The 11,706-nt window shown below is 45.9% G+C and overlaps 2 protein-coding genes across 4 annotated transcripts in view; both read left to right on the plus strand.

Annotated features, from left to right (window-relative positions):
• LOC134020955 (transcriptional enhancer factor TEF-1-like) overlaps window positions 1–4,233 on the plus strand; it is a 29,203-nt gene extending 24,970 nt beyond the window's left edge. For all 3 annotated transcript variants that reach the window (XM_062461340.1, XM_062461339.1, XM_062461338.1), the window contains exons 11-13: window positions 376–516; window positions 762–914; window positions 1,424–4,233. In XM_062461340.1, the coding sequence (XP_062317324.1) occupies window positions 376–516; window positions 762–914; window positions 1,424–1,537 (408 nt within the window). In that variant the 3' untranslated portion in view covers window positions 1,538–4,233. The remainder of the gene's footprint in view (window positions 1–375; window positions 517–761; window positions 915–1,423) is intronic.
• A 1,100-nt stretch (window positions 4,234–5,333) lies between these two features.
• LOC134020959 (ras association domain-containing protein 10-like) lies at window positions 5,334–7,403 on the plus strand. Its single transcript, XM_062461343.1, has one exon. It carries the CDS (start codon window positions 5,593–5,595, stop codon window positions 6,988–6,990), a length of 1,398 nt encoding a protein of 465 aa, XP_062317327.1. The 5' UTR covers window positions 5,334–5,592; the 3' UTR covers window positions 6,991–7,403.
• Window positions 7,404–11,706: the final 4,303 nt, after the last annotated feature.

Here is an 11,706-nt window from a genome sequence, read left to right on the forward strand (position 1 = left end):
GCTTTTTCACATGGACGTGACCTGCGTGCGTGTACTGACCTTGATGTCCGAGAAGCTTTTGGTTCTGTGACAGAACATTGCATTAGACAAGTGTTGAGGTTTCTATTTACGATTCTATCTATTTAGTTACAGGTATGATTCATTTGGTGGCAATTTTTTTTATTCCTTGACTCGTCCTGAATAGTATTACATGTTATAAAAACATTTCACAGAATGTTTGACATTTCTCTGAATGTCAAGCTAGAGTACCTGTCCTGGCCACCTGGAGGCAGCCTTGTCCTAGGACTTTTCTTTTTTTTATCGATTTTTTTTAACATACTGTCCCTTTTAAGTGCTGTCGGTGCCCTGACCCCTGACCTGTGTTTGACCCCCCAGGCGGACCTGAACTGCAACGTGCAGGATGACTCTGGGGCGTTCTACGGCGTGACGAGCCAGTACGAGAGCTCCGAGAACATGACAATCACCTGCTCCACCAAGGTGTGCTCCTTTGGCAAGCAGGTGGTGGAGAAGGTGGAGGTAAGAAGATGCTCTGGGCTCGGTCATGAGGAGGGCAGACCAGGAGAGGAGCCACGGCATTGTGGTTCACCTGCCTGCGTGCAGACTAGGAAGGTGAAGCGGAAGGACGGCCATTTATCTCTCCTTCCTTCCCTCCCTCCTTCTCTCTCCCTCCCCCGTTTTCTGCCGTTTCCCCCTCCTTCTTTCTCTTCCCTTCTCCGCCCCCCTCCTTCTTTCTCTTCCTCCTTCCCCCCCCCCCCTCCTAGACGGAGTACGCCAGGTTTGAGAACGGACGTTTCGTGTACCGCCTCAACCGTTCCCCCATGTGCGAGTACATGATTAACTTCATCCACAAGCTCAAGCACCTGCCAGAGAAGTACATGATGAACAGCGTGCTGGAGAACTTCACCATCCTGCTGGTGAGTCGACCCTGGAGGGCCAGGGTCCTGACATCAGTGTGCACTCCAGACATACACAGACAGATAGACTGACTGAGACATAGACAGAGAGACAGACAGACAGACAGACAGAGACGCAGACAGACAGACAGAGAGAGAGACAGACTGAGACACACACAGACAGACACACAGACAGACACACAGACAGACAGACTGAGAAACAGACAGACAGAGAGAGAGAGAGACAGACAGAGACACAGACAGACAGACAGACAGACTGACTGAGACACAGACAGACAGACAGACAGACAGAGAGACAGACTGAGACACAGACAGACACACAGACACACTGACTGAGACACAGACAGACAGAGAGAGAGACAGTCTGAGACACAGACAGACACACAGACAGACAGACAGACTGAGACACAGACAGACACACAGACAGACTGAGACACAGACAGACACACAGACAGACAGACTGTCTGGTAGCATGTAGCAGCGTTCATGCCTGCCTCTCTGTGTTGCAGGTGGTGACCAACAGAGACACCCAGGAGACGCTGCTGTGCATGGCCTGCGTGTTCGAGGTGTCGAACAACGAGCACGGGGCCCAGCACCACATCTATAGGCTAGTCAAAGATTAACACACACACACACTCACAGAGTGGGATTAAACACTCTCTCTGTGTAATAAACACTACATATGAACGTTCACATCTACCAGCTGGCCATGGAATAATAACACACACACACAATCCAGACCGAATGATTGACTGAGAGGTACTTCTCTGCCCAAGGGAGTCTTCTCTGCTCTGTATGTGATCATAAAGAGGCCTGGTGGACAGAATGACCCTGTGTATAGCTGCTGTTGTTCGTGCTTGTGGGCTAGACATGAATCAACCTCTTGAAGAATTGGATCTAGACTACAGAAAGACTGGAAACCTTGTGTCAACAGGCTGTGCCTCCACTACAGACTACTACCATACCCTCTGTGGGTACATAGGGGTGAAATCTATTATGGACAATAATATAATTATTATTTTATTTTGTTGTCTTTTTAATGTATACGTGTATGAGTGCAGCTGTAAATTTGTGGTTGTGACAGTTATGTTTAGATTCTTTATTTACATAATTAGGTTGCTACCAGTAGACCCAGCCTAGAATGTGACCTAGCACACATTCAAGGACTGAGAACAGGAATTTAGAACATGGAATACAATTGTATGAGGTGATTGGAAGGCCTTCTATATGGAACCAGGTCTGGTATAATGCCAAGATCACTGCTAGAAGCTGATAGCATTTAAAGAAGCCTTGCTTGAAGAGGTAAACACAACACTAGTCAAGGCCTCTGGCCTTTGTCACACCCCTATGTGACAACAAAAATATCCCAAAGACAATAGATGCTTGACATTTTATTACTAGTCCAGACATCCACTTCTGTAAAACTTGTACATAATATGAGACTGTGACTGATGCTGGTAATTGTTTCTGCGACTCCAGTGACAATAACAGACCGAAAAAATGAATGACACAGCAAATTCAGGTGGTCCATTCAGCAGTTCTCTCTGGGTAAGGCAGAGAGGAGGCCCTGGGAGGATCGCCCGGTCAGAGTCATGAACTGTACACACTCAGCAGAAGCACTGGAACACATAGCACTGCCAGCGCAAGCCAGAGATCTCTAACCATCTCTGTTCTGAGCTGCTAAAAGTCCCACTAACTCAAAATCACAGAACTTTATTGGGTTGAGGCAACTTAACAGCGGACATCATGATGCATCCCCACACGTGCACATACAGTACTGCGGAGGAGTCCTAAAGCACTTAGATGGTTCCTCTCTATGGTAGTGTAGAATGACGGTGATTAGCTGAGTTTTGGAAGCATCACTGCCACACCCCTGGTCACCCCCCACCCATACCCTCTCAGCTCCGCAAAAACAACTCAGTCTGGAGTCGATGGATGCCTCCACACCTGCTGATGAAAGGGACCCACCTGTGACCGACAGTGCTTGAGCCTCTCCAGCCTTACTCCGCTTGCTGCCTCTCTGCCCGTGGGTCACACAGGACTTCAAGCCTTAAAAGGGACAACTGTGATGAGTTACGACTAGAGAAGACGATTACCCAATTCACAGGAGTTTTTCTTTTCTGGATAACGTACACAACAGAAATACTTTTGCCTTGCCTATCAAAAACCAAAAATCCAGAAACAAGCAGGCGTCGGTGTGGTTCAGGTCTGCAGAGTAGCAGGATGTGCCTTGGGTCAGGACACTTCACATTCGGGAGAAAAGACACGAGGACGGAAAAACCAAATATAGAATTAAATACCGACATGAAAGGAAGAGATCACCAGAATGCCTTCTCCTGTGCCGTCACAGTAAAACAATTCAGGCTTCTTAATTGTCAGTCATTGTCTTAATTGTCATCACGTCAGTAGAACTGTATTCTAGTATAGCTACATCTTGAGTTCAATTGGTTTTGAAGGAGCGTAAGTGTCGACAACCACAAACAATCTCAACCGTTGAGTTGTTTTATTTCATAATGTTGCGGACGTTGGGCTTGAACCCCAATTGCAGATTCCTAATGTGGCTGTTTTATGCCGTCACTATATGAATGTCACAGAGGTAGATGAGAGGAGGCTTTACTTGGCCTGAATTGCTAGAATGTCACTACTGGGGAAAATGACTTATGTCACAATCATATGTACGCATTATATGAACCTATCACCCCACGCTAAGACCCAACAGCCAATCAGAACAGTCCTGGACCTGATTTATTCTAAGTATACTTGTCTGTCCTTGTGTTTCTGAAAATGTTGAGTGAGTTGGTTCCATAGCTGTGAGGTATTTCCCTGTGACAGACACTAACTCTGTAAGATTTATTGATGAACACAGTAACAGCAGGTTCTGTTTGATTGTGCTCCATGTGTACATCTCAAGACAGACCTGAGTCAAATATGTGTTCCACATATAAGACTTAGCTAAGCTATGCTTGGCTCTGGCATGTGAGGGAGAACTTTTCAAGTGCACCTCAAAGTAAATATTTTGAGTTTTGACCCTTGGTCTGCCTCTGAACGGTATATTTTGTGTGCAGAAGATTTTAAAAAGGTGCTTTGTATAAATAAGATAATGTATTCAGAGTTTGGTACAAATGTTTCATATCTCTAATATTCTTAAGGATTGAAAGTGGGAATTTTGAGGATAATAATTGTGTGTTGTCACTGCACAGGGTCCGCTCTTGGCTTTGTAACTTTTTCCTCATTGCTAAAATGTTAGTTATTTTATAGGTTTCTAGAAACTTTGTATGCATATAATAGCCAATTGAAATAAACAGGCAGTTCTGATCTATTTCCTTTTTTACATTTATTTATAATTGTTTTCTATTTCTATTCCCACAACAAATGCGCAAAACTCGTTTAAAACAGCAGGTGGCGTCTTTGTACCAAAGAACTTGAGGAACGATATAATACGAAAAAGTCATCTTATGAATAAAAACAATGGTGGCCTATGAAGATGTGAGGCAGGTTAATTGTTTTTGTTATGAAATTGCTGTTTCTGTTTCACAGAAATCTTGTTCTATGTTGAGGTATCACGAATATCACCCTTATCATACGTTCCGAAGTTTCCTGGGTGAGCTGTAAAATCCTGTCAACCAGTTAGGCCCACACATTAAATTTAACGCTGTGCTCACGTCCAGAATATAGTTGTTAGGAATTAATTTGATTCATTCATATCCTATCCTATTTTGTCAATCCTCTTTGTTTAAATCTCCTGGTTTGACGTAGGAGACAGAGAATACACTGGTGTGATTACCTTTAACCAGGGGATATAGTCGTATTTCATCAACAAACTTGACATCCCGACCTCCTGCCAGGTCAGCGGAGGGTAAGCCCCCCGGCACGGGTATTTAATATGTACACATGGCCTACACTGGGACAACAATCCTGCTCTATAATCGCCGGCGGGGAAAAACAAACAAGAAAAACGTTTTTGTGGTTTATTTTTATGCATATATTCTCGACCTTAAAATATTTTGAAATAGCCTGACTTAAAAAGTCAAAGGTCAATCATGGTTAACACATGAGTGCTATAGAAAACAGGAGATCCAGACAATTGTGTATATTCCCCTTTTAATGCCATACTGTTCCTATTTCATTTTTACAAATCTAGTTATGCTGTTTGTATTAGCATAGCCTATTGTGAACTACTGCCTACAGTTTAAAATGGTATGCCCATATATTTCGGCAGCAGAGCAGAAAAAAAACCTTACGACTAGTTGTTGTGTCATGTGATCAAGAGAGAGAGAGAGCGTGGAGAGATTGGGCAGGAGAGAAAGAGCGAGAGAGCGCGCTTGGAGAGCTTGGGGAGGAGAGAGTCCCGTTGCGCGCAGAGGGCGTTCCCTACTCGAGTGCGGCTCCAAACTTCTCGCCTCAGAATAGAACTGCGTCTCCAAGGCGAGGAAGGACGCTCTTCTCACCGCTCACGGCTGGGATTGGAAAATGGGGGGATGTTCCCATCAATAAAGTATCGGATGGCGCCCTGCCTTCCTCGGAAATCAATGTAGGACTAAGAGGATTGGGAAGGATATGCTTCTTTGAAAAAATTGTGAACTGTTTTCCTCCTGGCATGGAAAGTGGGACCACGAGTTTATAGGCAAGAGGGAAAAAATTAAGTATTTATTGAACACGTCTCTTTCCTGGACCAGGTATGGATCCAGACGAATGCAAAATCTCGGTTTGGGTGTGCCGAGAGGAGAAGCTGGTCTCCGGGCTATCCAAACGCACCACCAGCGCCGATGTTGTGAAAGTTCTCCTGGAAGATCAGAACTTGCAGCAAGGTGCGTCCGCGGGGATGCTGTCCGGCGCGCCACATTCCTACTGCATAGTAGAGAAATGGAGAGGGTTCGAGAGGATCTTACCCAACAAAACGAAAATCCTCCGTCTCTGGAGCGCATGGGGGGATGAGCAGGAAAACGTGAGGTTTGTGCTGGTGAAAACGGACGCGTCGTTACCGAACAACGGACCAAGGAGTGCTGAGGCGCGCGTCGTTCAGAGCAAGGACAGCCCGTGCGTTTTCAAAGGAGCGCCGCGGGTCACTATGGCTATCACCCAGGAAAAGCAACGGCGAATTGTCAGAAAAGCTTTTCGAAAGTTGGACAAAATCAACAAAAAGAAAGAAGAGTCTGTGACCAAGGACAAGTCCTCTGTGGAGAAAATGGAGACCCTGGTGCACTTGGTGATATCTCAGGACCACACCATTCGCCAGCAGATCCAGAGGGTCACAGAACTAGACAGAGAGATCGACAGGTACGAGGCTAAAGTACACTTTGACCGAATTAAAAGACATGGCGTAAACTATGTGCAGGACACATACATGGTGGACTCGAGTTCGGAAACTGTCTCGAAAGCACAGAAGGACATCCCGTGCACAGCGGAGGCCATCGCTCAATTTGAGGAGTACGCGCGCAGATGCGAAGAGGTCATTCGGCTTCAGGAGGAGCTGACTGAGCGCGAGGCGCTCATGGAGAGCATCACAGGTGAGATCCAAGAAGAACTCAACCAAAGGTGGATGAAACGACGACGGGATGAGCTCTCGGGCAAAGATACAGACAGTTTAGCCGACTCTGTGGACTTGAGTACGGCAGCTGCTGCAGCTCCGTCCGCTGGCGCAACCTCCGGGCCCGCGGAGACAGATGTTGACAGTTTATCGGAGAACGACTTGGTAGTGGAGGAGGAGAGAATCAAAACACAGCTAGACACGAGTTTATACATCGGTCTCCGTTTGAACACGGATTTAGAGGCTATTAGGGGTGATTTGGACTTAAGCCAGGAGTTATGGGACGCGAAAGAAAAAGAGCTAACGGCTTTGATGGCCAAAGTAGACGCAATGGATTTAATGGAGGAGAAACTTACCGAGGTTGTTGAAGAGGAGTCCGTTGTTACCGAGGCTGACATTTTGCCCTCCCTGGAAAAGAGCGGGTGGGTGGAGCAGGCTCGGGGTCTATCCAAGACCTGCAACACAAACGACGAGGACTCGGACACCGGCCTAAGCTCAATGCATAGTCAAGACTCAGACAATCCCCCCGTGTGCGAGTCACTGGTTTAACTTGGATGGAGAACTTAAATAACTTTAAAGTGTATGCAAACAACCTACAAACTCAGGGGCAGTGTGATTCTCCAAGAATAATAAACTACTGTAAATCAGCATGGACACACAGTATAGTAGCAAGTCTGTACCCATTGCCAATGCACAAAAAAAAGCTATGAGGAATTGTGTATATTGAAGTACCACCGATACCTAGTTTGGCTATAGATTGACCCAGCTAATATTTAAGATAATTGAAAAATTGATGCTAAAATGGTGACACGTGTGGAAAGCTATAGCTATTGACTCACACAAGTATTATTTATATAAACAATGTCTAGACTAGGGATTTTACGCCGGCACTGATACATAACACAGCGGTAGCGCCATTCAGCGTATAGCCATGAACTTAATTATGGAATTAAAGTGTAAAAACATGCTCAATTTGTGTTGTTCAGTTCTGTGCGTGAAAGGTAACTATAATCAAGTTTACTTGTGAGAATGTTCGACAGAAGTTGACCAGCATTCCTGGCGTGCAAGCGCCCACGCCTCGGCAGTTTGCTGTGTTCTGGTCGATGTGTTTGTCATGCACGGTTGTAGTTAATTGGATTTTCAGAACCAGTGACGCGTAAACTACTGCATTAATTATGACAAGTGGAAATGCATACCTGTCACAGGTCTGGTATAGCTAATGCCGACGGAACTTTCCAAAGGAACCTCTGTTCTACAGCGGAATGCTGTAAGAATATCTTATCTGCAGTGCACATGTGTGTGGTGGCGACGACGATTGTTCACAAACCAACCGTGCGAATTCCAGACTATTACGGTAGCAAAAACTGTTAAATAACAGTTTCCACGCCAGACAGCGAGAACGCAGCGGCTTTTCTAAGTGCTTTATAATTAGCATTGCCACATTGACCAACACTCCTCCTCTCAGCTGTACGCACTGCAGGGGCAGTGATCGGTCGAGTCAGAGGCATTGAGGCACTGTAGTTCAAACCATCGTCTGTTGCAATATGGAGTTAAAATATGTAGGTTGTGACCGAACGGGGGCAGGGGGTTTTCAGAGGGATAGAGAGGTAGCCTAAAGATAAGCAAGAGTGCCTGAAAGTAAAGTTTAATGGCAGGATACTTAGCTAAGATCATTTCATGCTAATGTTGTCAGACTAGCCCTGTCACCTGACCTAGCTTGTTTAATTCATCCATGTAGTTGATACTGACTTTCCCTCCAGTTTCTTGCCAATCATCAACTGTAGTCTGGTTCAGTTACAGTCGAGAGGACCTGGCGCAGGGCCTGGACCTGGACCACAGAGTCAAATATGTTTTTGTGGTTCGGTTGGTTTCTGAGCAAGTCAAATTAGGATCCTGACTAGAAATAGGATTTCATCTTTATCTGTTTGTTAATCACCAAGTCTGCTTTTGTGTCCGGGCATTGGTTGTGTGTGTGCATGTGTATTTGTGTGTGTGTGTGTGTGTTTGAATGAGTATCAGATTAAATGTGTCTGTGTGTGTGTCTGTTGTGGTGACCCCCTGGTGATCTGCCAGGCACGAGAGGCAGGGCTTTACACTCTAAGGCTTACATAACTGCTTGTGAGAGCCGTGTGAGAGTGTGTGTGTTTGTGTGTGTGAGACAAAGGCATCACAGCAAGGGGCTTATGTGTGAACGTCAGCTGTTTGACAACAGACAGAAATACAGTATGTCCTGTATAACATTAGTCTGCTCCCGGATACCCTTTAGTGACACTTTAGTCTGGTTTTACATCTATAATCCACATCTTGTATTTTATTTCGGATTAGGCCGTCAAAGCGTCTCCTGCACTCAGATATAACCAGGATGCCATAACCAGTCGTCACGGAGATCGCTGTCTCTCCGTGACTGAAACTGATAGTAAACAACGGTTGATTTTCGATCCCGTAGATAAGATCTGGCTGTTGAAGCATGTGATCTAGTCCTGTAGCGTCCCCAGTCTCTCACAGAGCACACACAGTCCCATCTCTCAGGTTTCTGTGCTTGGGTAATCCTGTACTAAGCAGGATGTTATGAAAACGTTTCGAACAAGAAACAAACAAACAACCCCATAAACTCAGGGTGTATTAGACCAGGCAGACAGCAACATCTGTCCAACAAGTGTGTGTGTGTGTGTGTGTGTGTGTGCGCTTGTGTGTAATTGTATGTAAACAGGGATGCTCATAGAGATAGACACCGGCCAGTCAAATAGTGGCACCGTATGTGTCGTTTAAACCTTATTCTTAAAATCATGTGAGGGTCCGCAAACTCTGTGTTGTGTGTTAGGTTGATAAGGCAGCCATCTCCTGGCAACGACCGGGCTAGTATAAGATAAGCCCGAAACTCTAGCTGGTACCTGGATGCTTGTCCTCGCATGGCCTCATCGCATGAACCGAGGAAAACTCTCTCTCCCTCCCTCTTTCCTCTCTCTCTCTCTCTCTCTCTCATCTCTCTCTCTCTCTCTCTCTCTCTCTCTCTCTCTCTCTCTCTCTCTCTCTCTCTCTCTCTCTCTCTCTCTCATCTCTCTCTCTCTCTCTCTCTCTCTCTCTCTCTCTCTCTCTCTCTCTCTCTCTCTCTCTCTCTCTCTCTCTCTCTCTCTCTCTCTCTCTCTCTCTCTCTCTCTCTCTCCTCTCTCTCCCTCCTCCCTCCCTCCCTCCCTCCCTCCCTCCCTCCCTCTCCTCCCTCCCTCCCTCTCCCCTCCCTATCTTCCCTCCTCCGTTCCCAAGATATTAATGAAAATGATTCATCACAACCCAATCACAAAATGAATGAAGTTTTTTTGTGTAGTGTAAAAGCGTAGCGAGGAGATCCTAGCTCGGTTCTGCAGCTCATCGGGCTGAACCGAGAGTCACATTCTGGGTGCAGAGGAGAGAGAGAACTGGGAACTTATAATGAGATATTACACCTTCATTTAACCTCCCGCTCCCTGATATCCCTTCGCTCCCTATCTGTTGACACCCTGTTCTCCATTCTCTCCGGAATAAAAATCTCTCTTCGGCTTCAGCGATTCCCTCCAGGCCCCTGAACTTCCTTTCAATCATAACCCCAGCCAGACAACACACCCCCCCCCCCCCGACCCCCACCCCATGGGAGACATCCAGCACATGAATAAGTAAGGCCAGCCTGCTATAGGCCCTGAGTCATTCTTACTCTATGCCAAGCCGCATTAGATCCCTGCACGATAACTTCATCAACCACAGCACACCAGTTTTTACACATCCAGCCTCACCAAAATAGGTTTGTAGAATATTAGTTTAGGGTGTGATAGATTGTTAGGTGTGCCTCCAAAGATAGAGGGATTGGAGAGGGTTAGCGAGAAGAAAACAGGCGTGTAGTAAAAGAGGATATGGATAAAACAGAGAGATAAGGAAAGGGTAGACCGCGTAGGGTTGTGTGTGTGTGTGTGTGTACAACCTGACAAGCCAGTTCTGTTCCATCTGTCAGTGTGGATGCTCGCAGACGAGGGTGGAGCCTGATAAATGTTTGATGACAACAACTCAGCCAGGCACTGTGGAGCCACCTGACAGTAATAACATGCACACACCCACACGCCACACACACACACACGCCACACACACGCCACACACACACACACGCCACACCACCTCTCTTCTATTGTACTCTACAAAGACTACAGTCAATCAATATCAATCAATAGCAAATGACAATTGTGAGACAAAAAGCATATCAACTTTATAATATAACAGCTTTCCATGCCAAATCAGAAGTTGGCTAAGTCCACTCTACTTTGCACAAACAATTTATATTCTGGCAAATCAAACCAACAACCAATATTTGTTTACATTGATTTATCTGGGCTGAAAAATCGGAGAAAAAATACAGTATGTAGGAGGTAGTGTATGTGGAGGTCATGTATGAAGGAAGGCAGTGTATGTAGGAGGTAGTGTATGTAGGAGGCAGTGTATGTAGGAGGTCGTGTATGTAGGAGGTCATGTATGCAGGAGGCAGTGTATGTAGGAGGCAGTGTATGTAGGAGGTAGTGTATGTAGGAGGTAGTGTATGTAGGAGGTAGTGTATGTAGGAGGTCATGTATGCAGGAGGCAGTGTATGTAGGAGGCAGTGTATGTAGGAGGTAGTGTATGTAGGAGGTAGTGTATGTAGGAGGTAGTGTATGTAGGAGGTCATGTATGCAGGAGGCAGTGTATGTAGGAGGCAGTGTATGTAGGAGGTAGTGTATGTAGGAGGTCATGTATGCAGGAGGCAGTGTATGTAGGAGGCAGTGTATGTAGGAGGTCATGTATGCAGGAGGCAGTGTATGTAGGAGGCAGTGTATGTAGGAGGCAGTGTATGTAGGAGGTAGTGTATGTAGGAGGTAGTGTATGTAGGAGGTAGTGTATGTAGGATGTAGTGTATGTAGGAGGTAGTGTATGTAGGAGGTAGTGTATGTAGGAGGTTGTGTATGTAGGAGGTAGTGTATGTAGGAGGTCATGTATGCAGGAGGCAGTGTATGTAGGAGGCAGTGTATGTAGGAGGTAGTGTATGTAGGAGGTAGTGTATGTAGGAGGTAGTGTATGTAGGAGGTAGTGTATGTAGGAGGTTGTGTATGTAGGAGGTAGTGTATGTAGGAGGTAGTGTATGTAGGAGGTCATGTATGTAGGAGGTCGTGTATGTAAGAGGTCATGTATGAAGGGAGGTATTCTCTGCAGAAATGTTCTCTCAGGGACGGTAAACGCTGGTCAGGATTAAACATTTACCAGAGTAAACACAGC

This window comes from Osmerus eperlanus, chromosome 5 (assembly GCF_963692335.1).
Source record: "Osmerus eperlanus chromosome 5, fOsmEpe2.1, whole genome shotgun sequence".
In the NCBI taxonomy this organism is placed as follows: Eukaryota; Metazoa; Chordata; class Actinopteri; order Osmeriformes; family Osmeridae; genus Osmerus; species Osmerus eperlanus.

Bases quoted from the DNA above. Each gene is read 5' to 3' on its own strand.
- LOC134020959 (XM_062461343.1), top strand. From the start codon at position 5,593: ATGGATCCAGACGAATGCAAAATCTCGGTTTGGGTGTGCCGAGAGGAG.